At 40.5% G+C, this 27651-nt stretch overlaps 2 protein-coding genes across 5 annotated transcripts; one reads left to right on the top strand and one right to left on the bottom strand.

Annotated features, from left to right (window-relative positions):
• Positions 1-68: 68 nt before the first annotated feature.
• On the bottom strand, positions 69-14895 carry ssrp1a (structure specific recognition protein 1a). Of its 4 annotated transcripts, XM_086158358.1 has the most exons (19): positions 13824-14895; positions 12192-12298; positions 11341-11420; positions 10755-10940; positions 8025-8130; positions 7577-7770; positions 7374-7474; positions 7047-7176; positions 6767-6870; positions 5940-6068; positions 5621-5842; positions 4820-4892; positions 3097-3229; positions 2948-2993; positions 1825-1957; positions 1564-1731; positions 1364-1461; positions 1095-1281; positions 69-590 (listed from the first exon to the last, which is right to left on the bottom strand). In XM_086158358.1, the coding sequence occupies exons 3-19, from the start codon at positions 11392-11394 to the stop codon at positions 525-527; spliced, it is 2130 nt and encodes a 709-aa protein (XP_086014484.1). In that variant the 5' UTR covers positions 11395-11420; positions 12192-12298; positions 13824-14895; the 3' UTR covers positions 69-524. The 4 variants fall into 4 exon arrangements, with proteins under 4 accessions (XP_086014484.1, XP_086014483.1, XP_086014486.1 ...); XM_086158357.1 differs by lacking the exon at positions 13824-14895 and having other exon boundaries at positions 12127-12235; XM_086158360.1 differs by lacking the exon at positions 13824-14895 and having other exon boundaries at positions 11341-11415; positions 12192-12223.
• Positions 14242-27651, top strand: clcf1 (cardiotrophin-like cytokine factor 1). Its single transcript, XM_086158361.1, has 3 exons — positions 14242-14356; positions 22517-22671; positions 23426-27651. Exons 1-3 carry the CDS (start codon positions 14338-14340, stop codon positions 24719-24721), a joined length of 1470 nt encoding a protein of 489 aa, XP_086014487.1. The 5' UTR covers positions 14242-14337; the 3' UTR covers positions 24722-27651.

The following is a 27651-nucleotide window of genomic DNA, read 5'->3' as shown; positions in this document are numbered from 1 at the left end:
TGATTTAGATTAATGGATCATATTATAAAGATGTCTGTAGAACGGAAACATTGAAAACAATTATAAAAAAAAAAAAAAAAGATTTATTTATTTATTTCAGCTTAATAACATGGAAAACACAAGACAGTTTTTGAGTTCAACATGAGAAGAACATCTGCCTCTCAGGTGCGTTCAACATTACTTAACTAAAAACTCCAAGCACCTCAGTGCCAGAAAACTACAACTACCCATATAATGAAAATGGAGGGCCAAAAAAAATAACCCCGAAAGATTTCTGGCAAATGTTATTCACCAGGATATCGCCGGTTTGCCGGGCTTGGAAAATTGCGCTAAATCATCGAACATTTCAGGACCTTTCAGAGTCGAAGACGAGATGCAACATTGGCTCCTTCCGGAAATAAAAAAAAAAAAAAGACATGGAGGAAAAAAAAAAAAATACAACTCTGCTTGTCAGTCCGTGTGATATAAACACATAGGTTTGAAAGATTGGTCCTTGGTTGGTTTGTGTGAGCATGTGTTTGTGTTTAGTCTGAGTCTCCCTCGGAGCTGGCAGGTGTCGACACAACATCCTCTTCATCTTCATCAGATTCCTGTTTTTAAAAAAAAAAAAAAAAAGTAAGAGATTAGTCAATATTTGTGTCAAAATGATGGCCTTAGGTTGACCTGAGAGGGACACAACTACAGCGACAGCGTAAACACCTTTAAGTCCTCGACACCGGAGATGACGAATCGATATGAAGAAAATAGGAGAAACATGATTCAAGAAAATGAATATTACATATTAAAAAGCAAACAGATGAAACAGGCTCTAAAAGAAGTGGCCCCCGAGAAGATTAAAAGTTCGGTAGCCAAAAAAGGCACGTTGGAATCTTTATGAACAACAGCCTTTGAGGACCTTCTGTTGACTGAGAGGCAGAAGATTCAATTTCCCATTTTAGCTGCAAAAAGTGTAACAGTTTATCATAATAATGATGCTTAATCATAATACTTATGTTCTAAGGTTTAGAACACAGAGCAGTTGTTAATCGTCCAGTTGGATCTGTAAGGCTACCTTTAGAAAATGTAAAATAGCGTAAACTTGTAAAAACGGTTACCTTCTTCTTCTTCTTCTTCTTAGATTTGCTCTTGTGGTCCGAGTCTGACGAACTCTCACTGGTCTCGATGAACTCCTTGCTTTTAAAGCTTTCGTTGCCGCCTCCTCCTCCCCGCTCTCTGTCCCGATCTCCACCTGCAGACTTCCTTTTCTTCTCCTCCTTTTTGCCTCCAGATTTTCTGCTTTCCCTGATGCAGCGGTGCAGCGAGATAAGTACAACAAAAAAAAACAAACAGACTTCGCCGGAAGAATGAATTTTGTGACACTCACTTCTTGGAAACAGAAGATGACGCTCCGCCGCTCTCTTTGTATTCTTTCTTTGCTTGGTCGTACTGCCTCTTTGCCTCTCCTGCCTTGGTTTCCCATTCCTGTTAGGAGTGCAAGAGAAAGTTACGCCGGAATTAGTTTTTTTTTTTTCTTTTTTTTAATCTCGTAGTCAAACACTCTCTGGATCCGAGCCTCTCACTCACCTCCTTCTCGTCTTTGCCCAGCTGCCTCCACATTTCCCCAGCCTTCTTTGAGATCTCTGTGATGGAGATCCCTGGGTTCTCAGACTTTATTCTTTCACGGCTTGAGTTGAGCCACAGCATGTAGGCACTCATTGGCCTCTTGGGGCCGCCGCTATCTTTCTGCTTCTTCTGCGGTTGTAAGAGAGACATCGATGAGTAGGGCTACGAAACTCGTACAGGTTAAAGACTTCGGGAGGGGGGGGGGTAGACATCTGCTCTGACCTCTTTCCGTATTTTCTTTTCTTTTCTCTCTTTTACAACCTTGACTTTTTTTGGCTTCTTTTTCTTTTCTCGCTCGTCCTCGCTGGCGTCGCGGTCATTGCTGCTGTCACTTGCTGAGGCATTGCTGTCATACCTGGCCAGAGAGACAGACACACAAAAAAAGTTAGGGACATTGCAAACACCTATTGGAAAGAGTTGGTTTAGCACGAATAATAATAATGGCAGCACAGTAATTTTACTGGTTTGTAATGTTGAATGTCTACAAACAAGCGATGGTACAAGCTTCTTGGGTTTGAAATGTGGTCTTGCCTTGATAAAATAGAATGGCTTCTCTGCAAGTTACACAGAGCTGTGGGCAAAGTAGAGCATATTGTTCTAAAAACCAGTATGTGCGGCACATTTCATCATAAATGGTTTCTTTACCCTAATGAAATTTACTAAACATCGGATTTACCTCGGATATCTGTTGCTGTTAACATTTTCAATTGTTCTTTCCACCTTCATGAGTATCCTTTAAAGACCCAAAATACTTTACAGTATTTTCCCATCTACACTTTACAAATGCAATCTCAGATGAGACAGTAACTGCTAAACATATAAGGCTTCTTAGTTTAACCTGAAGTGAAGGATGTAAGTCCAAATGCTTTTCCTTGAGGTTTATCATTTATCATCCTCAGCCCATGTGGTTCTATCAGTATTGAATTAAAAAGAATATTAAACACAGCGCTTGGGAGCCTGGAGGTTATTATTGTACAGCTTCGATGGGTCCACTGTGGGCCTGGAAGAACTGCAACTCCAGATTGTTGAATGTTGTTGTATTATGCTTTCCAGGGGGTTAGATATTCATATAACTTCATATTGGCTCTTACACATCATTGTTTTCCAATAATTAAAAAGATTTTAGCTTGATTTTTTTTTCTTTTTTTATAAGGTAAATATGACACACCTTTCTACATCAACATAGCTATTAAAGTTCTAATATTTTAGCTCACATTAAAATTGGATCATATTGCTGAATGAAAAACATGGAAGAACTGCAATTTTATTTTCAAAGAAAGGAGGCACAGGGAGGGAGAGGAAAGTCTAATTAAAGAACAACAGCGCTTGAAGAAATATAACTTACTCTTCATCAATGTCATCATCTTCCTCGCCAGGGTTGAAAGACTCATCTAACATATTTAATAGAAAATAAATGCCTCGGTTAAACCAAATACTTTGTGAAGGGCAATAGTTATTGAGGTTACTCTGTAAGAAAAAATTGAAATGACTCACCACTTCCACTATCTGATTCATCACTGTCATTGCCCTCCTCTCTGATTTTGCCTTCAGCCTTCATTCGCTCCAGGTACGCGTCGTGTGTGTCCTCGTCTGAGTCACTGTAATCGTCAATGCTACCCTTCATGCCCTGGAAACACACTCAACGGTCAAGAAACCAAAACAACTCTCCCACACTTTAACGGTTTCCTTCGGGAAACCTGATTGAAAGGTTATCATTAAAAGTATGTTATGATAGAAATGACAGAAACTTAATTTTCCACTTACTACAAAAGGCACTTCAACATTGAAAATATTTGTAAAGGGGGTTGTCGTTTCTTTTTTTAATTGGCCAATTGATTAATTTCTTAGCAAAACTTTCATCTAAAAATATTCAAGTGTATTTCTCCTTAAAAACATAACAAAATACCCCTACTTTACATGGCCAAGTAGGTTTTTGTCTTGTATTTCAGTGTTGGATTCTATGATTTTTGAACTTTGTTTGACCACTCAGCAAGCAGTGGGCCTCATGCAAGGACATATTCAAGTGTTTCTCTGACTTCTAATATCTGTAATACAGGTAGTATATTTGCATTTTTCCTCTTGTTGTTGATATTGTCAGAAATCAAAACATCAATCTATGAAAATACTGCTGTATCACTTGGGAAAGTCTACTGATTCCAAGGTCACTTGCATGAGGCCCGAGTTCTCCTGACATGTCAAAGCTAATTAATATCTGAATTCTCTTATAATGTATAATTATAGTGCATGCAATAGCTTGTTCCAACTGTTGACCTTCAATTATGAATGTTTGATTATTATACATTCACTCTTCTTGTTTTCGTGTGAACTGCTGTTACTAAAACTGCCCTTACAGGACTAATGAAACATATCCAAGTACTGTGTTTTAAACTTTCAGCCCATCGTTAGGTAACAATAGTTCATAAAAAAATCCAAGATATTTCACAACTCTTATCATGTCAGAGACCGAAACAAAGCATGGTAGGAGACTTGCAAAGTCTCTTACCACGTGCTGCATCTAGAAATCTGCCAGGGGGACAGACGACAAGCAAAGAAGGATCCAATCAAAACACCAACAGGAAAGGAGAACGGTCTATTAATTTTCATTGACCTCATCTGCCGACCCCGTTCTCATGGCAACTGATGATTTTGTGTCCAATGAGGCTGACGGGGTACTTTTATTATGTCAGACACGCCAAGAAATAGTATGAGTAACAGGCAGCATTACGGGTAAAGCGGTTGAAGCTGCCTCTTTTAGGCAGTGGTCGTTGTGTTGAGTGTTAATGCACACCAAAAGCCCCCGGGCCAAAACAGTCAGCATGATGCAAATAAACATACACACACTTAGTTATCAGGGTCACACAACCCTTCACCCCCATGTACCATGATTAGTCATAATCACTCAAAGTTTTTTTTTTTCCCCCCATGATTTTAAAGAATCTTTTTTTGCTAACATCCAATCAAAACAAATTTCTGGACTGGATTTTTGGCGACATACAGCAGCACGCCATGCAAGCAGAAGTCACTCCACACCAATAAAATCAAGTGCCTGGACCAAAGTGATGCCCGTGACCATACCCACCTTCTTCTACAGGGGTACAAGGACACACACATAGGAGAAGGGCAACAAGCATCAATATCTGGTTTTGAAATACAACTAATAAACTGGTGCAATCTTTGTTTTCACTCGATGCGACGTGTTTAAAACCAATTCTGTTACCTCTTTGAACCCTCTGTTTTTGATGTTGAGCTTCTTGGCATTAACAAAGTCAAACAGTTTGCCGTATTCTTCCCTGTAGAGAAATAACAAAGAATTAACTCAGTAGGAAATCACCCAATACAGGGCATTCCAATGTATCCTTATCCTATGACATTTTCATTTAGAACAGTAAGACATACTGGGGCACATGTTTTTCATAAAATGTAGTCACACTCTGCACATTCTGTTGGCACGTGTACTTTGTGCACAGTATTAACACAGTAAAAGTTAATCAAAACTATACTCTACATATATGAGTTAGGGATTTTGGGAAGATTTGAGAATGAATTTACAGAAAGGTGTAGGTGTAAATGTAAGACCTATGTTGTAGAGGTCTAAGACGGAAGATATACAATTAAGAATAAGAATAAGAATAAGAACAACTTTATTAACCCCGAAGGAAATTGCTGTGCCAGAGTTACAGAAAATATAACAGTAATAAATAATAAAAGAAAGGCAGAATTAGAAATAAAAATAAACTATAAACTATAAAGTGTCTCAGTGAAACTATAAAGTGTCTTAGTAAGCAGTGATAAAACTATAAGTGTCTTAGTAACAAGTAACAATTAAGTAAATACGTTTCAATTCAATGCAATGCAGGAGGGGCCAGAGGCTCAAAGAAATTCTTCCACTCACACAAACTATAAAAAGCAATACCAAGCTATAATGCTAATTAAAAGATTTGGATTTCTATCACGCATTTCTAATTACAAATGAAAAAAATCTAAAAAGCAGTTCTAGGACTGACTGTGATTAACCAACCTTTCAATGCTACTGAAGGTGTACTGGTTCCCTTGCTTTGTCTCAATTTCAAAGTCGAAGGAGCGCGTTGTGGTGGTTCCTCTGGCAAAGTTGACACAGGAGATCTCTTCGAAGCGCAGGTGTACTGGTGGCTTGTGCACGTAGATGAAGCCCCTCTCCAGGGGGTACAGAAGCCCTGACGATGCTTTATAGGAGCAAGTGATGCACTGAGCTCCTGAGTGGCTGAAGATGATGGGATAGAAGGCGGAACATAAGTCATGCTTGACCGTATTTACAACCGTAAGATACTGTGTTTCGAATGTGTGTAGTGAGTACCTACCCCTGGAAGTTTCCAGGTACAGTTATCTTCCTGTTGACCAGGGCCTTCATCACGCGGCTGACCATTTCATACAGAGAACCTGACATGTTCTTACTGAGTTTTCCTTCAAAACGGCGCTCGACATCCTCCCTGTAGGAAATATAAAAAGGCATTCACAGTCAGAAATCTTTTGATTGGAAGCCACGTTCCACGGGGCAGAACACCCCAATAACCCTAAGCTTCCCCCTTGTGACATAATTGTGCATTTTGCATATGCACTATGAGTAATTTAGATGCTGCTATGCAACAGAGGATGTTTGCATCATTGCTTTTGTATAAAGTACAACTGTTTGTGATGCTTATTTGCGATGCTAACAGGAAGAGTAAAATCTGGCTTAAACAGACACTGAAGTGGCGTTATACCCCTGACATAAGGTCAGTGCAATAATAGAGTGAATAATAGAAAACCTTTTACTTTTTGAAACATGACTGTCATGACTGAAATATGCAGTGCCAGCCACTTCCCATATAAACTCTTCACCTCGACAAAATAGGTCAGAAAGATGTGGGCATTATTCTTCACACCACAAGGAACATTATGGCTGAAACCAGTAGCAGCTGCTGACACTTTCAGCAAAATGCAAACAGCTTCTGTCACCATTCAAAACATCGGGATGCAAATTAGTGTGGGACTAAAATGTTAATCTACTTTTTTATTTAGTGAAATATAGTGATTTATGGTGATATCCACATCATCAAATGAGCAACAATTCTCAAGAAATTTTTATATATTCTTTCAAAAAAAAATATATTGTGAAAATAGGATTTAGAAGAGTAGGTGGCCTCACTCGCTCATGTTGAGGGTGAGGCTGATGTCCTCTTCCTTGGAGAACAGCAGAATAAGAAAGTGGTAGCGTGTCTGGCCCTGCTTGATTGGAGGATCCAGACTGATCTGCATGCACACAAAAAACAGGCAGAACGCAATTTTGAGAAGATCTAAGAACAAAATAGAGAACACGGAACAACCTAGTTTCATTAGTAAAACCGAGCTGATCACAGGCAGAAATCAAAAATTGCCGTCAAACCAAAAATACTTTACTTGTAAGGCAGGCGAGGGAAAACACTTACCACGAAGAACATCTGCCTCTGGTCTTTGTGGGGCAGCAGGAACAAGCGAAGAACGGTGGTGTAAGGAATCTTGTAGTCAAACGTTTTACCGTGTAGGTGGAGGAAGGTTGGGTAGATACGGATGTCATATCTGAAGGATAACAGAAAGAACCCTTGCAGATCAAAGTGCACTCACAAACAGGAGTGAAATGTCGTGAATGGCTGCGTAACTCCTGGTTTGAGAGGTGGTCATCCATGAAGACAAATTGATTTGTGAATAACAGCATCGGTAAGGTTAATGTGAATACAGAACTGAGGGAATTTAGATTCTGGTGGTTGATCATTTACCTTCCTCTTGGTGTAAGACACTGCAGCTCTTTGAAGATACACACAGCGTCGCCTGTTGCCTGGATCACGTCGGCCTTCGACAACACATTCTGGGCAAAAGCCTGCGGGGTGCACACACACCGATGTTTGGTACTTCTATCGATATTGGTTTACAAATTCAGTAAATTATGGCTAAGAGGTAAAAATAGTCACTCTTTGCTTACCTCCACAGGGTCTTGTCTTTCATCAGCCTGGCTTGGTGGGACATAGAAGCGGACCTCCATGAGGGAGACCTCAGTGTCGTCATTCTGGTGAAATTCCAGAGTGACTTCATTCTTGCCTGTGGCGCACTGGGACACGTTGGAGAGAGGGATCTCGAACGCTGTGCTGTCATTTATATCAAACGATAACAGTGGTCCTGCAGTGGTGGATCAGGGCGCAAACAGAAAAAAAGAGAAAAACCTGGTCACCTTCGAGCTCATCTTCAAAATTATTTTGAATACTTTTTAACATTTACTTAATATTTTAGCACCATGAGTCAATTTTAAGTCATTGACCTGTGACTTCTTGACATATTAAAAATTTTTGTAAAATGTCCAACTCTATAAAGTTAATGAACAAAAGTTATTTTGCAAAAGGAAAATTGTGACTGATTTGTATGTGTAATATTACCAGAGAACTTGGCAGTTCCCCAATTCCATCCTTTTACACACATGTCCTTCTCTGTCAGCTCCACACTGTAGTTTGCCTTGAAAAACTCTGCAATCTTCTCAAAGTCCTATTGGGGAAGAGGAGCAAAATATGCAAACAAAATGTATGAAAGAAAAAAAAAAATTAGAAAGGCCAGAATAAGAGTTGAGTTGGGTCAAGCAACACGCTGGTGGTGTGGCAGTGTATGGGTCAGAGATTAGCAAACACATTTCCTCACTACCCAAAAAGGAGGGGGGAACGGGAAACTAATTAATCACGCCACAATTAAAGCCAGGCCTGTCACTTGGGCCTCTAAGGAACACTGGAGGTGCATGTAATCCATCCATCCTTTGCCCTCCTCCTTTCAACAGTACTGCTGACAATCATCCTGTTTATTTATCTGGTGAGCAAGCTTACAACTGGATAAGACACACACACACACACACATGCGCACACGCGCACACACACGACAAACCCATCGTTTGTCTCAAGATCTCATTCAGTCACACACACACACACACACACACACACACACACACACACACACACACACACACACACACACACACACACACACACACACACACACACACACACACACCCTTCGTAAATTAACACGTGGAAATGATTGTGGTGTGCATGGAAGAAGAGAATGAGAGGCTGTGGGAAACAGAGTTTATGCACCTGGATATCTGCCTGTCCATCTGGTTATTATAGCAAATTAGAGCCCAGATAATCAGTGTGTGTGTGTGTGTATGTGTGTGTGTGTGTGAACCAGGTTCATCAGTCTGTTTGTTTGCCTGAATTAAGGCGCTGTTTAAAAGGGGCACTGTGTGTGCAGATGTTTTACATGCATTAAGTCAGAGTTCACACAGAAGCAGCCTCTTTGTGTTGACGTTCCAATGTGCACATACATGTGTTTGTTAAGTCTAAGCGTTAAGACCAGTATAAGACAGCGACTATCTCAATTTCACAGCTTTTTGTCATGATATTGGATGTGGACAATTCTTTCAACAAACATCTATATAACCCTAAACAATGTAAGCACCCACACCTTCCACTACAAAATGATCTGCACTGCCCTGCAAACACCTCAAACCTCACAAATGAAAAGCACTTGCCTCACACTTCATATTCCAAAAAATAGCATCTTGTATTGATTTCCTCTCTACACAATCGTGGTTAACAAGGAGTGTAACCACACACAACTATTTCCGATTGGTTTATATCCCAATTACTAAGTTTTGGCCAGTTCCAGAGCAGCAGAAACAAGACAGTAAATTCCATCTTACCTCATTTATGATTCAAACAGTGGTTCACTGAACAGATAACGGGTGCATTTTTGTTGAACTCAAACAAAGTTGGTTCTGCAGACCCATAGTTACCTAGCCTATTAAACACACAAATACATATCTGATTTCTCTATTTTGGCTATTTTATGGTTCAATTCTGCAGCACAAATACATTTACATTTAAAAATGATGAGTTATTATTCAACTTCTTTTACAAGGACTTTTACTTAAGGGGGGAGTCACTCAAAGCCAACTTTCACTAAATGATCATCTCCCACAGATATATACCTTCAATTTCAAGGATTTTTACATGTTTGATCCAAAATTCAGAGTAAGTAAAACTTTGATATTCACTGATAGAGAAATATGGGTCAAAATGGTTTGCTATATTTCAATTAGAAATAATCACTTTCTTCATCACATTCAGTTACACATATAGGACAACATCAGCGAAATATGACAATTGCATTCAACCCATCATGGATGAACCATGAGCAGAAGGCAGCCAGTTAGCGGAGCCAGGGGAGCAGTTAGGGTTTTAGCATCTTGCTCAACACCACTTCAAAAGGCTCGGAGGAGAGCACCATGAATGTTTGGTTCCAAGGACGACTGCTCCAACCCCTTGCGCCACGCCGCCAGAGTTCATTTGTTAACCACAGTGAAGTTTATGTCTCTACCAGTCGACAATTACAATTGAGGTTTCTCAACTGCGGAGCAAGTCCTCTCGCATAGATTCACTGTTTCCCTCAGGGGCACTTTACAGGAAAAGAAGCATCAGGGCACATGTGCTGCTTGCCAGCAGGTAAACTTCCCACCAGTAACCAAAGACTGACACTGAGGTTGGGATAATAAACAATGAGATCACACACTGCACTCCAGTAAAAGAGGATCCATCTCAAAAAATAGGCTGATTAAACCCAAGAGACGCTGCGCAGAGCCAGACTCCATGTATCACCCCTCCATCCCTCTCATTCTTGACTACACATGTGCATTCACCACACACACAGGGGAGGGGGAAAAAATGTGCAGAAAGACAAAATAGAAGCCATTTTTTTTGTTTTTGTGTAAATTTGAGTATAAATACTGACTTACAAGAGCCATTGATTATGCTGTTTATGTAACACATATGTTAGTGTGCGCACACATACACCCACTCCCACACACACACACACACACACACACACGATTTACTGTTTACAATGGTCATGTTTCTGTATTGAAACGTCAGACACAGATGAAGTTGTTTATAAACATTCAATTCACTTGGGTTATATCTCCTGGTTTTAAATATGGCAATGGACAATCCAGCCTTCTTCATTTCTGAGTAAGGTAACAATTATTTCCCAGAAACTCAAAACACAACTACCCTGCATACAAAAATATGAATAGGAAGGTTGTGTACTTGCTAAAATACACTTACTGTGTCTCTAAAGCCGTCATATTTGTAGATATGTCCTGTGCTGGTAGACAGCTTGATTCCGTGACCTAAACATACTCGTCTCCACTGAGCCACATTGAGTTCAGCCGCTGGAATACTGTCCACTTTTCCAGTCTTGCTGCTCTTGTAAACTACATTCTGCTTGCTGAATCGCAAACGCCCATCATTCTGCATAGACAAGAAGAGAAGTAGAGAAACATGAAAAAAGTAAATGAATGCAAAAACTTATAATCCAGTTTCATAACATTAATATTCCTGCTATTTCACCTTGTTTCATGAACTGAATGCGTTGGATGTAATTTGAATAATTAGTGGCTTTGCAGAAATTACAGTTGATTTGGACAACCGTAAAAAATGTATATCTTGGAAGGAGAGAGAGATCAAAAGCACAAGCACTAAGGTTGCTTGTTTATTACATTTGACCTCTTGACCCACCGAAGAAACCAGTACATATATAACATTTTTTTTACAATAACTGTGTCGTTGCTAAATGTACAGTCATCTTCATATTGTTACATGGAAGAAAGTAAAAGCTCTGGTGGTGCAAGTTTTTGTTCAGAACACTGACCCAAGAGCCTTTGACTTCCTGGTAAATGTCGTTGAATTCCAGTGTATCTCCCATCTCTGCCACAGGGGATGACTGCTGCTCTACAACAAAGGACAAATGCACGATGAAACAATTTACTTGCAGTCGTCATTGTAACAGCTGTGATTTTTGCCCAAATGCATTTTCATCAATTACCACGAACCCAGCAAAATGTATAAAAAAGCAGCCGGAAAAAAAGGGGATGAAGCCGCGATGGATGCTACGTAAATGAGTAGTACATTAAAACAACTATGGTCCACTATGATGTTTTGTTTACTTGAATGCTAGTTTAAATGGTCAAATATTCCCCTGGCATTAGGTCGACTAAGTCGGGCTGACGTTGCTGAACTCAGTTTCAGCTAGCTTACGAGAGCTACTTTTAGCTTTGAGTTAACGTTTCTACCATAGGGCAGTTTATACATGTGGCCTTAAGAACGCTAGTACACTTATAGTTTAAAAAATAACGGGTTGTTTCCACCACAACGTAACATTAACTTACTACGGCGCTACTAACAATGGCTAAGCTAACTTGAATAGCAAGGGTGCATTACTTGTGTTGAAGAGCGTTGCACTACTCTCGACTTTGCGGCGCGATGTAAACGACGGAAGCTAAAGCGCGTTTAAGACCCGCCCGGTCGAGCCACGCTGCATGTTAAATCGAGCGCTCCAATGGACATGGGCCGGTGTTAAGAAACCAAGTCGTGTTTTGATTACTTCATGTTGCGGATAGATTGCCTTAGAATTAAATAAACAATCTGAATAAAATACCTGCGTTCTTTGCAGCTACCGTTATGAATGGCCCGCAACGTAAATGTGAAAACTTTAAGTCTCACGGTCTATATGATGCGACGGTCCGCCTGTTTCCCGCGTGCAGCATCAGGGGCTGGCAATACGTCACAGGAAGAACGTATACCTCCTTCCGGTATTGCAATGAGCATTTCTGTAATAATAATAATAACAATAATGACAATGATAATATTAATAAAAACACCAAAAAGTAATACAAGTAGTATGTAATCTTTGTTTTCATTTTTTTTCTCCCAATATCTCCTTTTTGCTCATGCTGGTGAAACTGAAGCCCACTGACTTGCAATCACTAAATATGACCACTAGATGACGTCCATCACATCTGCTGAAATTACAGTACATTCTGACAGATTCTGAAGACAGTACTTAGACAATACTACACAAAATATAGAAATAAATGAATAATAATAAAAAAAAAAGATAATTAAAAATAAATAAAGTAAATGAAGATAATATACATATTCATCATAGATTTAGAAAAAAAATCGTTACATGAGTGTACGCCTCAAAAATTAAAAAAATAGGTGAACCCACATGTAAAGACGTTTGGTAGGAACAATCTGTTTCGGGGGTTAAAAATGCATTTCACGCAGATTAACATAAACTCGTGGGTACTGGCAAAGTCAGTTGTCGTGCTTCCTCTTATCGATTAGCTGGATATGTGTCTTTTTCTCCTTTTTTATTCTTAAATAGAGCTATGGATCTACTAAGTAATTATTTGGTGTTGCGAAGTTAATAAAACGCAACATATATCCAAAAGCGAAATTATTTGAAGCGTTCCTAGACGCTTGAAGGTGCAAAAAATACCAGTCTAAGGTATTCGTAATATACTATTGATTATTTACAATGTTGTGATTTTAAAAACCGCAACATCCCCGCGATTGAACGGATATATTTCAGTAGAAACGTTGTTTTGGGGGTGATATTCCAGACCTGCGGGGCCTCCGGCTACCCGTCCAACTAAAGATCCGACCAAACATGTGGCTCCTTACAAAGTGCGACGGAAACCAGGCGCCGCACTCCCCCCCCCAATCAATCCGGGATATTCGGCTGATCCCGGGGCCCTTCCGCCGACGGGCCCCCCGTCACATGACGTGGATGAGAGTTGGTGAGGCTGAAATTAAATTTCATGCAAACGGAAATGGGATTAACGCGGATGCGGATGTGGTTATGAGTGACGGTTGAAGGTGTGAGGAGATGATCCGCCTAATCCAACAGTCAATAAAGAAAAGTCAAACCAGAGGAAAAAGAGAAGGAGGAAAAACAACAACAGTATACGAACACGGGAGAAACATTCCTGGTGCGACCGTGGATTCCGGTTCATTTATCACCTAGATGGATTCAAAGGCCCCTTAATCTCAAATATTCTCATTGACAGGAATTTGAATTATAGTTCATCCCTGAAGAGAATTCCAGCGAGGTGTTTTTTTCCTGTTATATATATATATTTTTCTTGCACTTTTCAATACAAACCATTTATCGCACATTTTGATTAATTCCCCTTGTAGATTAAAATCCGAGCTGGAAAATCACGGATAAAATCCCTTTTAATTTCTCGGATTATGCAAGGTCGCCGATAGCGAAGTAGACCCCCCCTCCTCACACACACACACACACCATCACCACCCCCACGATCCGATTAAAGGTAAACGGATTACGGATCAGGCGGCCGTGGGTCCGATCGCCGTCACGCCGCTCGGATTGGAGACGCGATGAAGATGAGTTGCGACAAGTCCCGTGGTTGAGGATGCGTCAGCCCGGTGAATCACCAGCGCCGGAAACGGAGGACAACAAAAAAAAAAGACAGTCAGGGATGGAAAACGAGGGGAGGAAAGGAGGAAAACGAAGAGGAGGAGGTACAAAAGGCTCCGCCGTCCTTCAGTCTGTCACACACGGACCACACAAGTCAATCCCGCGCCTCCATCCTGGGAGCGTCTCTCCATCCACCCCCGGGACTGGATCCACGGTCATTTCATGCTGATTTTTTTTTTAACTCTTAGTTTTTCTTTTTTTTTTTTTTTTTAATTTAATCATTATTACTCACATCCAAATCAGATTCAAATTGAAATTCGAACTGAAAACTTGCTTGAGAGGACACAAGGAGCGAGTCTGCATCCGGACAGGAGGCATCCTCCTCATCCTCAGCGCGTCCGGGAAGAACTAAGGGGAGAAATGAGAATGTTGCGTGGAGGTAAGTGCGTGTTTTTTTTTGTTTGTTTTTTGTTGTTGTTATTGTTGTTTTCTTTTTATTAAGTCTTAGACATGCGCGCGTTTGTGCGTGTTGAAAATCTAAGTCTGCTTATCATCGCAGTCCAACTCAGTTTGCGAAGTTTCCAATTTACAGATGCAGATTTTTTTTTCTTACAAAAAACAACTAATATTCCAGATGTGGAACGCAAGGAATTGAGATACGTTACATTTAAGATCTTTTATCCGCTTTCCCGATAATACCACGTTATTACTGCACATTCATTTGTACTTGAACCTGTTAAGATGTTATAAAAATATATCACGCTGTACCGCGTGGCTGGATGTTTGTTGACCTTAGAAAATTAAATAATTGTTCGTGTGGTCGTTGGGATACGAAAACGAGTATAAAATGGAATAAAACTTTTTTTAATTTAAATAGACAAGAGGGAAACGCGCATCTTCCAAGAAAAAAAGTCAAATAAAAGGAAAAGAAAACAGTGCGTGTGAAAGTGTGTGAGAGATGGGGGTGGTCTATGTGTGTGTGTGTGTGTGTGTGTGTGTGTAGGGGGGGGTCCGAGTTAAAAAAAATTGACAGGGGTTCAGGGGTTAGATGCAGTTTAAGCCCCCGTCTGGTCGACTGTCACCGATATGTGAAAGTACACGATCCGTGTTAGTCACACGCGCACACGCACGCACAATACACACATATTGAATCGGTGTTTCAGATAACAAGTTTAGTGTGCGTTAAGCTGAAACATGCACTGGAGTTGGAGAGAGAGAGAGAAGGGGTGAGGGGGTGAAAGAGAGAGGGGGATTGTGAGAGAGAGAGAGAGAGAGAGAGAGGACAAAGAGTGGGTCTTTCACATCTTTTGATTGTATACAAGGATGTTAAGAGGTATGCGTGTGTGCGTGTGTGTGCGTGCACGTGGAGGTAGAGGTGGATAAAAGTAAACAGAGAGCGACCGGCAGAGGAGGGGTTAATGCATTGCAGATTCTCCCTGACAGAAGTTCGCAGCGCCCGGAGGGAAGAGAGAGCGCAGGGAAGAGGGGAATGATATAAAATGAGTCGGTCACGCTTTGAACAGTTACACATGCTGTTTACATTTTTCCCAAATTAACATGGCCCCTCGCTTCAGAGAACCCTCCCTCCACCGGCTCCTTTTCCTCTCCCTCCTTCCTTTTAAATCCTCTCTTCCTCCTCCTGCCTCTCCTCCTCTTCCTCTCCTCCTTTAACGTTGGAGGTGGACAGGTCTGCGGTGTAAATATCATTTACAAAGGGGGTGGTGGGGGCTCTATTGAAAAAAAAAAAAAAACGGAGAAAATGCAATTTTATTGACTTTTTACACGTTGAAACAGAAACTTAAACCCAACTACACTCATGCGCATAGTCTTATGCTTGTAAAAAGTCAAATGGAATAAACAGGAAAGCACCCATGGCAACAGAAACCAGGTTATTATAAATATCTACGTAAAATATCCCATGAAACGTCCAATGTGCGCACGAAAAGGAATGAAAAATTAATGGGTAAATAAGCGTTTTTGGATTATTTTACGAGGAACTAAATCTGCAGTGTGTCTGTAGGTCATGTCAGAAGGAGTTACCTCCTTACGTAAGTGACAGGATATGGGACTCGAACTGGCAGCTTTAAGTGAGAGATTAACGAGGAAAGACACACTTTTCCAGTCAAACATCATAGATTTAATTGTTGACATTCAACATTTTGCAAATGGATTTTAACATTATGGCCGCGAATCATCGAGCTGTCTCAGAACTTCGATCCAAACACCCGGGAACGTTTCACGGCTGTTTCCCCAGCGTCTCTCCAGGCACGGCAGAGAATCGGAAATTCAGCTGACTGTCTGCTTTTTCTGTTTTAAGAGGAACTCTGTGGTGGAGATGATAGCGGCCGGGTGAGGCTGAGAGGAGGTAATGAGCTAAATTAAAAACTGAAGGTCTGAAAATGAGGAGGTCGTCAAGGAACGATGGGGATGGAGAGAACAAGTGGAGCCAATTAGTGAAAGGAAGAGAGGGTAAAGGTAATTAGGCTAAAAAAGGAAGGAGACTCAGACATCGCTTTGACATTTCGAGGCAATTTGGGGTAAGAAGGAAAGAGATGAGGTGACATTGAAACCAAGCATGGGAATAAAACAGATTAGGAAAAGAATGGATAGATAGATGGGCCTGTAAGATAAAGAGAGACACGGACAGTGGGGTGAAAAAAAAAAATGGAACTGAACCACAGATGTGGAGTTTGTAACTAGCAAATAATGGTTTCTGGGCATGAATTTTGATTTTATCCTTTTTTTTTTTAAAATGTAGGGGATTTTGCCTTTGTTGTGAGGTCATTGATGTTGTTTGGCAACCCCAGTGTGTGTCCAGTGCCAAGAGGATCAATCTGAATTTCAGTAGGAACGAAGTCAAGAGGAAAGAATCTCAAGAGAAAAACGATGGGAAGAGTGTGTCCGGGCAGTAATGTGTGTGTGTGTGTATGCGCGCGCAACTGCGTGAGTACACAACGGTTTATTTGTATGGATTTATTCAGAACCATATCTACACTATATTGCATATTCTGTGCACATAAGTGTGCATGTGTGTGCGCGCTCGTTTGTGTGTGTTGAGTTAGTGAAGGAATGCACATTTGATTGAGTACAGGCTGCTCATAAATCTGGGCTCTAACTGTACACAGACACACACACTACACCGACCCTGACCCGAGACTGTGAGCACCCCCACCCTGCCTTACCCAGCCTCACCCTGTCATCCCTGCACAGCAAAGCCATGAGTGCAACACACGGCTCTGACAGCCACCGCAGTGTTGATGAATGTTCCCCTGTGGCGACCTGCACAGGTGTGTTTATGTTTAGAGTTAGTCTGATGACAGAAGGCAAAATTGCTACGGAATAATTAGAAAAAAAACTTTGAGCAAAGAAAAAAAAAAAAGAAAGAAAGAAAAAAAAAAAAACACGTCTGAAACCGATGTCTCTCTCATCTTCCAGCTGTTCGTCAGGCGAACGACACGAAATGGGTGACAATTGCAAAATGGAAATCATTAAAATGTTCTGAAAATATTATTAAGACAGTCATACTCATTACCATTGCTGGCCACAGTAACGGATTAACGTATTTTGTCATGTTTCTTGCTCTTTTGCAAAACATACCTAAAAATATACAAATTAATTATTCCAGAGCATCAGAAATTATTATTATTTTTTCAAAATTTAGGATTTTGACTATGAAACATTAACCTGTACTTGTCATGATGGATAGTCAATCTGTTAGAATTGTTAAAAATTAACGCAAAATACTGCATTACACAAAATAACCCAATTTAGAGTGTTATATCCATCGACATAATCGATAACATTCATGTAGTTGAGGATTTAATAATGGTGAATCATCTTTTTTACATACAAATGCGTATTTATCTTCTATGTGTGATGAACCCACATACTGAATAATGTGACGCAACAGCTCTGTGAAAGACTGATATCGGCCAATAAAGCTGATATAGTGGTTGGGCTATTGTTCAGATTTTGTTTATTATTGCAGGCCCTCCTCATCGCTTTGTTTGTTCGTTTCTTTTCGGAGAAAACTCACATTGATCAGCACCTCTGTAATGTGGCTGTTTCCGCCACACAGCCTACTTTTAACTGTTTTTCCCAACCAGATGTTTCATGAAAAAGAGCCGCATAAAGAACTTGCAGAGGCGTCGTCATAACAAACACCTCGTATAGTTCTGGAGGCTGATGAAGGTTGTGAGATGCGGTCTTGCAGTAATAAGTGAGAATCTTTGGTTTATGTCGTTTTGATTGAATTACTCTCTATTTAGTCTGCCATGTTTGCTCAATGTGGTTTAAGATGTGGTTTGATGACCCGATGATGACATCCTTTTAATATCATGAATTAGGATATTTAGTAATTCTCACCCCTTCGCATGTCAAATCAAATGAATACATGCATGTCCCTTTATATTAGGAAAATGAACTCGACCTTTGCCGATTTAGGTACAACTGTAAACCAGAGGCTTTACAGCCATCTGTTGACATTTAGAGTAATTTACCAGGGAAATATTGTAGATGTAAGTAATTATTCAAAACAATAACTCAGAAGCAGATGTTTTTTGAGTTTATGACTCATACTCGGACTGCTGCATGTAAACATTTTACTTGATTTTCCTCACAATTTCAGAATAACATGTGTAAGCCAAAAGAACCAGAAATGCATTTTGTCCTTTGTGGTATGACATATGAAGATGTTCCTCATTCCTATGCGGACAACTAACTCACTGTGACGATACAACATGAAACATGGCCAGATAAATCAACCCACAATGCCGTCACCGATATTTCATTACATTCGCAGCAGAGTTCCGTCTCTGACATGTATCATCCAGCTTTGAGCTTGATGTTTGAAAACCAAAGAGCCAGTTTTGACAATATATTCAGGCCAATCACTGTGGCTCTGGAAATGATAAATATCTAATTGGGACCTGAAACATGAATTCTTCATAGTATTGATGCTCCCTCTTTCTTTCAAGCGGTTTGCAATGGAGGGCAACCGCTTTTTGGCAACAGAGTGAGATGCATGGTTTTCCCACAAAACCAAATTCTGTCTAAGGCCTTGTATAAAACCTTAAATGTGGTGCCCGTTTAAAGATAGGAAATGCTAGTGCTCTCAGAGGGAAGAGAAACTACACCCACAAACGCATGGTTGTTAGAGCGCTTTCTGCCATTAGACTTTGCAAGCGTGTCACGGCTTCCTTTTCCACTGAATATAACCTTGTGTACCACGATCCAGCTCGTCCCACCAAGCGCTTGTCTATTTTCAATGCGAAAGTTCAATTTCTCTAATCCCGTAATCACCTCTTGTCTTATCTTGTCTGAGCTGTATATTCAGTGTCCTCTAGTTATGGACTGTAGTTAGGAATTTATTTGTATTTATCTAAAATGTTACATTCAAAGTAAGAAAAAAATCAACAAAAAAAACAGTGAGACCAAAATCATCTGAAAAGTTGTACCAATTGTTTTCCTTTTGATTTTTTTTTTTTTTTTTCAGATTACTAAATATATTTTTCGGTGTCAGGTCGTACATTCTCAGTCTTTACAAAGCGTATCACCGACTGAAGCGATTCGTTTGAATGCATAGACTAAGAGGACGTGCCTGTTGAGTTGCGGTCAGCCGGGGAACGGCACTGTGTTAACGCCGGCCTGTAAAATGTGGAGAAAGTCACAGAGCAACACACAGAGGCAGGTCATGGTCGAATGTTGTAGGGAACCCCAGTCTTACTGTAATGTAATCCTCCCATGGAGAGAGTTCTGGTTTCAACCCTGCCCCGCGGAGTGTGCTTCCTTTGCCAGGTACACAGATGAAGTCCCAGGCCCTCAGGGGTCCCGCATTCAACTTAGGCTGCATACCGATTATATTGTTACCCAATACAATATTATATAACCAAAACATGGCTATGGATTTGATTTACCTCCGTTTGCGCCGCTCATACAAAAGAGGGGTTGTTTTTAGCCACAGCGGAGGATGCTTTCAGAGATGTCAGCAAGAGCTCTTCATGTCTGGCAAGCATCTCCAACCATTTAGCTGCAGACAAAAGGGAAGGATTTGGAACGTTTTGGGTTGATTTTGCCAAGGCAAATTATCTTTCTTCATTCCTGTCCTCCATTTTTTTCTGTGTCTGTTTATTCCTTCCTTTCAGGGCCGGTAATTGTTAAAGACAACAATATTTTATTTTGGAATGCTTTGATGTGAAATATTGTTTCATGGAGAGAGTCTTTGGGCTAATGAGCTTTAAATGTACAGACGTGACTGAGAGATGCTCATTGACAGGTGATGAGGTTTGTGGTTAACTGACAGATTTCTGTGTGTGTGTGTGGGTGTGTGTGTGTGTGTGTGTGTGTGTCTGCAGTGCTGCTTTTCCCTAACTATACGTCTGAGAAATATTCTAGTGCGAAGAGTTATGAGCCTTAAACATTTTTATTTTTTCTCTAAGCTGTCATTCAGTTTGTCGATTAAAGGCGTTTCAAGCATTTTCATTCAACCGGAGTTCATTCATTAGCTAATGGGAATCAAAGTACATCTCTTTACACTTATTTCTTTTTGTTATACAGTCAAGGGGATCATATTCACGCAGTTAATTGGCAACCTTTTTTTTTGCTTTCCGCTGATCACAATGTCATATGTTTACATTATGTATATTATTTTTTAAGAGGAGAAAAAGTAAAAAAAAAACATTTGAAAGTATTAGATGGGTGTACAGAAAGTTATGTAGTGTTTTAAAGGCTATTTCTTCATTTATTCTCTTTCATTGAAAATTCCATTGTTCATAAATATATATTTTTTCGACCAGTGGTTTCAAATTTCCACATAACACTTGCTGTAGATGACACGTTCAATGAGAAAAGACAAACATTTACACGTTGCTTACATACATATCGACACAGCAAAGCTAGAGGAAGAAAAAGAAAAACAACTCATTTCCATCATATTAAACAGTTACATTTTGTGTATAACATTAAGTTGTGAAATGCCTCTTACTGGCCTTCTTTAGAAGTGCATGTTCAGGTGTCAGCCGGAGGCAAAACGCATTAAATGTTTCAGGTGATCATTGCTAAGAACGTGGTGAAGGATTAATGTTCACCTAAAGCTGCTGATTTGTCCCTGGGGGTCTGATGTGATGGAGAGATGAAAGAGAAAGACAAAAGCTCTGGCACAGTGGGAATAGGAGAGTTAATCGGGGTTAATTTTTCGCTGTTATTTTGACCCAAGGCGCATAGGAGACAACAGAGGTTGGACAAAAGGTAATAGAGGGACATTTGGTATCAAAGAGAAGAAGAGAGAGAGGAAGATGCAGCTACAAAAAAAGGAAAATTTTACTTTGGTAGAAAAAAGGTGTAACTGTGGTGAAGCAACATGTAACGCGAGGTGTGTCCCAGTCAGGGGAAGACAGAGTGAGAGAAAATCAGACATCTGACAGGGTCACACACATTGTGCAATACATATTTCACACACCTGTTAAACAGCAGCATGTTTTGTCCATAATTACACGCATGAATCACAGCCAACCGCCTGGGTGTCAGGGTAGATGAGAGAGAGCGCAGACAGGGTGGAAAGGGATGACAGAGAGCAGGGACGACAAAAGATGTGTGAGGGGCAGAGGAACTGTTGAGACAAGGGAGAGGACGAGGGGGTGGGGTAAGATAGTGTGAAAGTGAAGAGTGAGAAAGAGCGAATGCATGGGACAAAGAGGTGGGTGAACATGTTCCCCGATGTTGAAAACCACCTTTCAGCTCCAATTTTCTCAGTTTGAATCCAGAAACACAGAAACTAGAAGGTTTCTAATTCCCCCCCTGCTCACAAGCATACACACCGGACAACACATAGGCATTGTGTTGATTCACAGCAATGTGAATCTAATCAATATACATAATTATGGCTGCAAACATTCTCACAGACACTCACAACATAACATAAAACAGCTAAACAAACACTGAAACCTAAACATGGCCTCTGCAGTGAGCATTCACATTAAAGTTTGTGATTTTTAAAGAAAGCCACATGTCTATGTTTTTCGGTAAGGATTTTGAACAGAAATGTGTGTGTTTGCATGTGTGTGTGCAGCTGTTTATCTGTCAGACTGCTGTATTGAACATAGAAGCTATTTGTCTGACTGTCTCAAACTATCAGATGAGGTTTTATTTGACAAAAGAGTAAACCCCTGACAGCAAGAAACCTCTAAAATTAGATTGGACATGGAAAAAGCTTTATTGGCAGTGTCGGATGGCTCTGACCTGGTAATATGTAAACAGACGAGACCATTGCCACGGAGACAAAGAAATAAACCAGAATATTGTAAAAGAGAAATCATATAAACAATGTGATGGTGCACTGACTCAAGCAAAGCTTGGAAACTTTGTCTGGATTGGATTTCAGGGGCTCCGAAATCATCAGCGAAAAACAAAAATGGCTTCCAAGATAAATAATCACAAAGTGTCTGAGAAGATAATGGCCGGGATGAATAAGATCTCTCTGTTAAGATCATAAATATCCCTGCATAGTGTTGATTATGACTCGGACATGTGGGAGATTAATGTCACCGAAGAAGCTGCTGGCGCTGTCTACAGTTTAATCAAGCTTTATGCGTCCTCTCCACAGTCCATTTCCACCTCCTTGTCTTGCTGTCGTCTGCTGCCACGGTGATAGCGTTGGAGCCATCCCATAACCTGGCAAGTGAGAGGAGTTCAATAGAAAGCACGTATGAGCTGACCAAATACCTGGAATATCAGCTCAAGGAAATCAAAGATGTATACGTGAGTGAATATTTGTGAAATAATTTCATCTTCATGAAAAGCAGAGCTCAGTGGAAAAACACTGAAAGAAATGGTCTGACATTTGGGAAAGATGACTGATAAGTAAAGTGCAGATTACCCAGTCAGCAAGACAAAGGTATGACTGGAAAATAAATGAAAACATTTAAAAGAAAAATAAATAGGGGTCGGACTGTAAATGTTCATATAACTGCACTAAAGCCAAATGCAGTAAAGCGCTTCTACGTTGTCTTCTGCTCTGTACATTCAAAAATTTGAACATTTTGATGTCGGATCCTAAAAATAATAAAATGTTGTTAAAATGTATGAAGAAAATACCATTATTTCATTCATTCCTTCAGTGACCCAGTGACCTTGAAAAAGTACAGAGAATTATTAAATATGTTGTTTGAACATTTTGATGAATAATTCCTTCATTTGATTGGATGGATCCTAAGATTGGTTTGTAAAACACCTAGAGAATCAAATTGAAATTAAATGTAAAAATCGGAAAAGACAGCAAGAAGTTTCAGTGGACACAAGATTAATCATCACATCAAATTAAAATACCATCCAGCTTTTATATTTATTTTTATATTTATATTTATATTTATATTTATATTTATATTTATATTTATATTTATATTTATATTTATATTTATATTTATATTTATATTTATATTTATATAAAATTGTCCTTTAAATTTTACACTGGATAATTTATTTACATTTAATTATTTTTGTTTGTTTCCTCCAGCTGACCTACCTTGGCCCCCCTTTCAATGAGAAGGACTTTTCCCCACCAAGACCCAACAGCACCGCTCTTTCTTTGCCCAGTGCTGCTACCCGCTTGGAGTTGTGGCATGGCCTGGAAAACCAAGCTCGGCTCGCCCAGAACCAGAAGGCCTATTCGGTCCTGTTAGCCGCTGTGAGGGAGCTGGCTCGCTCCACCCTCTGCCCCTCCCTCAAGACGTCCCTGCTGCATTTCTGCACAGGCCTCGATGGGTTGCTGGGTTCAATATCAGCTCTGATGACCACTCTCGGTTACACCCTCCCTCCGTCATATGCAAATGCAGGAGTTGAAGCGGACATGGGGGAATGGCGGTACTTTCAGAGGGGTACAGGAAGAGACCGGCCAGCTCCTCTGATGAGCCAGAATCTGTACAGGTTCAGAGCCGGGACCAGGTCAGACTCTGGTCAGCGTAGCAACCAGAGGCGTAGCGGTGCACGACCGGTCAAAGCAGAGAGGGAAGGCGGACTGGTATTGGATATGACGGAAAAAAAGAGTGGGAAAAATGGTAGACGAACAGAGGCAGCAGCTAGGAGAAGGAGTGGTGGATCTAGGGACAAGGGAAGAGGAGAAAGAGGGAGGAGAGGGAAGAGGGAAGAGCCCGAGAGCTTGATGAGGGCCCCAAACGAAGAGGAGGAGGAGGAGCAGCAGGAGGGAGGGACTGCGAGATGGGGAAGGAGGCAGTTGTTGAGTATTGATGAGGACGGAGGAGTGCCGTATCCACAGAGCTTCATCTCTACCCTGCCGCCAGCCATTGACGCCAGCTATGACAATCAGTACAGTTACAAAATAAACATGCATTATCCAGACACTCTTAGAAAAGAGGATGGTTTGATTCTAGGTGGAATGAGGGACCTTGTAATGGAGGGGAACGCTCACACAGACATGAAAGGGACGTTCTCATTCTCCTCCGCTGACAATCATCAATACCGAGCTCCGCGCTCACTGTCCCTTCCCACGCTCCCACCGTCTCTCTCTACGTTCTCCCTCCTGTACCAGTTCGGTGCAGGTGAGGAGCACACACTCCTTCCACAGCCTGTCACTATCTCCTTACAAAGGGGCACCTCCCTCCTCTCGCCACCTTTGACTCCGCTCCTCTCATCTGCATCCCCCTCTTCCTCCTCTTTGCTGCTCTCAGTGCGACCGACGATGAATGACTTTGCCAGAAAAGTCGAGGGGTTTTGGATATTACGGGAGCTCCAGAGCTGGCTGTGGCGATCGGCGAAGGATTTTAATCGCCTCAAGAGGAGACTGAGAGGCTGACAAGATGAGATACAGAAAGACAAAAAATGCGCAGCGTATTCGATATCTCTTCTCTGCGCATATTCTGGGTGGAAACTTAGACAAACGCTTTAACAGGCACACACAGACAGTATAAGCACATAAACATATCCATTCCTGGTGTCTTGGATCAAGTGAATGAAAGATGGTCACCAGCAGTACTAATGGAATATAACACACACAAAGCCAATGCATTATCAGCACTGCTAATCGCCTAATGCACATAGCAGCTCATTGAGCGAGACATGCCGAGACTGGGCTGAATTACTGGACTTTCACGGCTCATAGATCACCAGAAATACCATTGTAGGTGGTTAGACACACCAGCCGCGCACACATATACGGGTAGACTGAGTGACAGGCAGAGAAACACAGTGCAGCCATTGAGCAAAAACTGATTCAGCGACACAAGATGTGTGAATCAGCAAATATTCATTTTCTATGAAGGAGTGAGGCAATTTCTGAATGGGTAAGAGACAAAAGGAGCGTAAGGAAGAGGAGGTTGTAGCCAGAGGGAAGAAGAAGGCACAGAAAAGGACAGGAAGAGGCAAAGAAGGAAAGGGGAAAGGAAGAGAAGTGACTCAATGGATGAGCACTAGAAAGAATGGACAGTGGGGCTATTGCTGAGTAATCAGAAGTAAGTTACAGTAAATCTACAACAGTGCTACACATACTGTCCAGACAAGGGGACAGGTCACTCTCTCACTCTCTCTCTCTCTCACACACACACACACACACTTTTGTGGTGTCTCGTGCCCTAACAATACCAGTCACTTCTATGCTGTCATTGGTTAAGAGATTCAGTCGTTAATATGTACAACTTCAACTCACAGCAGTCGATTTAGTTCAATTTTAAAAAAAGGATCAAGAACTGAATCATTTTTCTAAACCTTGAATATTATTAGAGATCATTATTATTAGGGAAATTGTATGTATGAACAATTACAATTAAACCTTCAGGAGATCTAAAACCAGCAGACATACAATTCCAACCATGCCAGCAGAGGGAAACAACTTACTACATCGCATACCACAAAGTATGTCATGTTTTTGATCCTCTAAAAAAAATCAAAATAAGTTGTATTGCTTTTTTTCCAACTTTAGCTGAGTTGTGATTGGGACGCATTGATTGGAGAGAAAAAATGGCCAGCTTGTAATGACAGCCTGTTTACTTCATACATGTGATGTGTGGATTGAGAACACAAACAAGACAATCCCCAGAATATAACTGTGTAACATCACATAATAGCTAGTGTAGGAATTCATCCAATTGACAACTGGGTCTGGTGGCAATGTTCTCTGTCGCATCAAGCTTCATTTGTACGTCAGCGTCAGTGTGTCGCATGGTACCATATACACTTTTCCAGTAGTCAAAAAAAGATTAACAAAACACAACAAATTATACAGACACTGCCAACATTTGGCTGTCAGCTTTATAGCACTTTGATATAAGTTACTTTTAGTATAAATTGTAAATACATAAATTATTATTATTATTATTATTATTATTTAGTGTTAATAATCAACATTCACTTCTGTTTCAGTTGACTCTTCTCTGGACATTTTTATCATTTCCTTCTTCTACCCTGCTTCTAGATCTTGGAGTTAAATTCTGTCCAGTCTGCAGAGGCTTGTCTAATTCTCTATCTTTTGCAGCTCAGCAAGTAAATAATTCAATATGCCTCAATTTTTTTCAGAGAAGCTGAATTTAAAGATAAAGTATATAGTTTTAACCTCTATAAGATCATCACCAGCTTCCATGCTGCTTCTGATGTGTTTCTTTAAACCCCCTGCCTCAGCCATGAAGCTATGCATTCTTTCGGCTGAGCCAAGCATCCTCTGACTTCATCCAGTATAACATGACCCCAATTTTGTTCCTCAAATGAAAATTTTCACATTAAAGTGTGCATATATTTGTACTAAACAGCCATTTGTTGTAACTGCACACTCTTGAAAATCCTGATTTTATAGACATTGATTGGTTTCCATGCTGCCTTTGACATGCTACTGATGAATGCACTGTCTGATTTTCCGCTAATAACCGCACAACCAAACATTAGAATAGAATAGAATAGAATAGAATAGAATAGAATAGAATAACTAGTAAAGGGCTTCCTAGGGAGATGCAACCAGCTATTGCTCTGGTATCATCAACGAGCGATAGCCCAGTAGTCATTTTTTTGGCCCGGGCCGGCTTCAGGACAACTTGCCAGTCTCTTTCATCTGCCGAATTTATATACTTAATCGAATTAATATATTCAATCAAATTGATATGCTCAATCATAGATGACATTAAATCTCAGAATCTGTACCTACTGGTATCCACCAGGATACCAGTGTTGTTCTCCAAATCGAAATTATTTAGAGGTGCCCTTTAAACATGTGGCAAACAGGATATTGTTTATATAATACCTGTTGGTGTGTTATTTCATTGCATCAGGATTTTTGGCTGTTAGTTCTCCGCATTCATGTCATGATGTAAATGAGGCTTTCTTGATGCCATTTCTGTCACTGGAAACTGCTAACAGTGAGCTCACCAGGTACTGATTTCACTTACAGACAGGCTCTGTAACCAGGACAGACCATGTGTCCAGTCCAAGTGGTCTGGACAGTTATTACAGGTCCATCGGGTAATTTCTTGATAAGTTCATGTCTGCAGTGCATGTGTGACAGCAGCACTGTGAGAGAGACAAAGTTGGAATTTTCATGCCTTTTAAAAATGTAAATCCATGAGTTCCCCCCCCCCCAACAGATCACAAATGGCTTCATTTCTTTTTCACAATGAATCTATTGTTATGTCTTTTCAATGTGCCTTGATTGATGTGGCTAAAGGTCGTGAATCATATCTCTGAGATATTTATTGAATGAGATGTTTATTTATTTTTCTTCAGTGTGAAAATACTGTATTGTAA

Source organism: Fistularia commersonii, chromosome 13 (genome assembly GCF_037954325.1).
Source record: "Fistularia commersonii isolate RoL2024-O1a breed Wild chromosome 13, RoL_Fcom_v1.0, whole genome shotgun sequence".
Classification (NCBI taxonomy): Eukaryota; Metazoa; Chordata; class Actinopteri; order Syngnathiformes; family Fistulariidae; genus Fistularia; species Fistularia commersonii.
This window is presented reverse-complemented; position numbering and strand designations above follow the sequence as displayed.

Coding starts and splice junctions, on each gene's coding strand:
- ssrp1a (XM_086158358.1), bottom strand. CDS start 11,394: ATGGGAGATACACTGGAATTCAACGACATTTACCAGGAAGTCAAAGGC. Junction 6,871..7,046: donor AGAGGCAGATGTTCTTCGTG/GTAAGTGTTTTC, acceptor GTGTGCATGCAG/ATCAGTCTGGATCCTCCAAT. Junction 4,893..5,620: donor ACCTTCAGTAGCATTGAAAG/GTTGGTTAATCA, acceptor ATTTCTCTACAG/GGAAGAATACGGCAAACTGT.
- clcf1 (XM_086158361.1), top strand. Junction 22,672..23,425: donor AGGAAATCAAAGATGTATAC/GTGAGTGAATAT, acceptor TGTTTCCTCCAG/CTGACCTACCTTGGCCCCCC.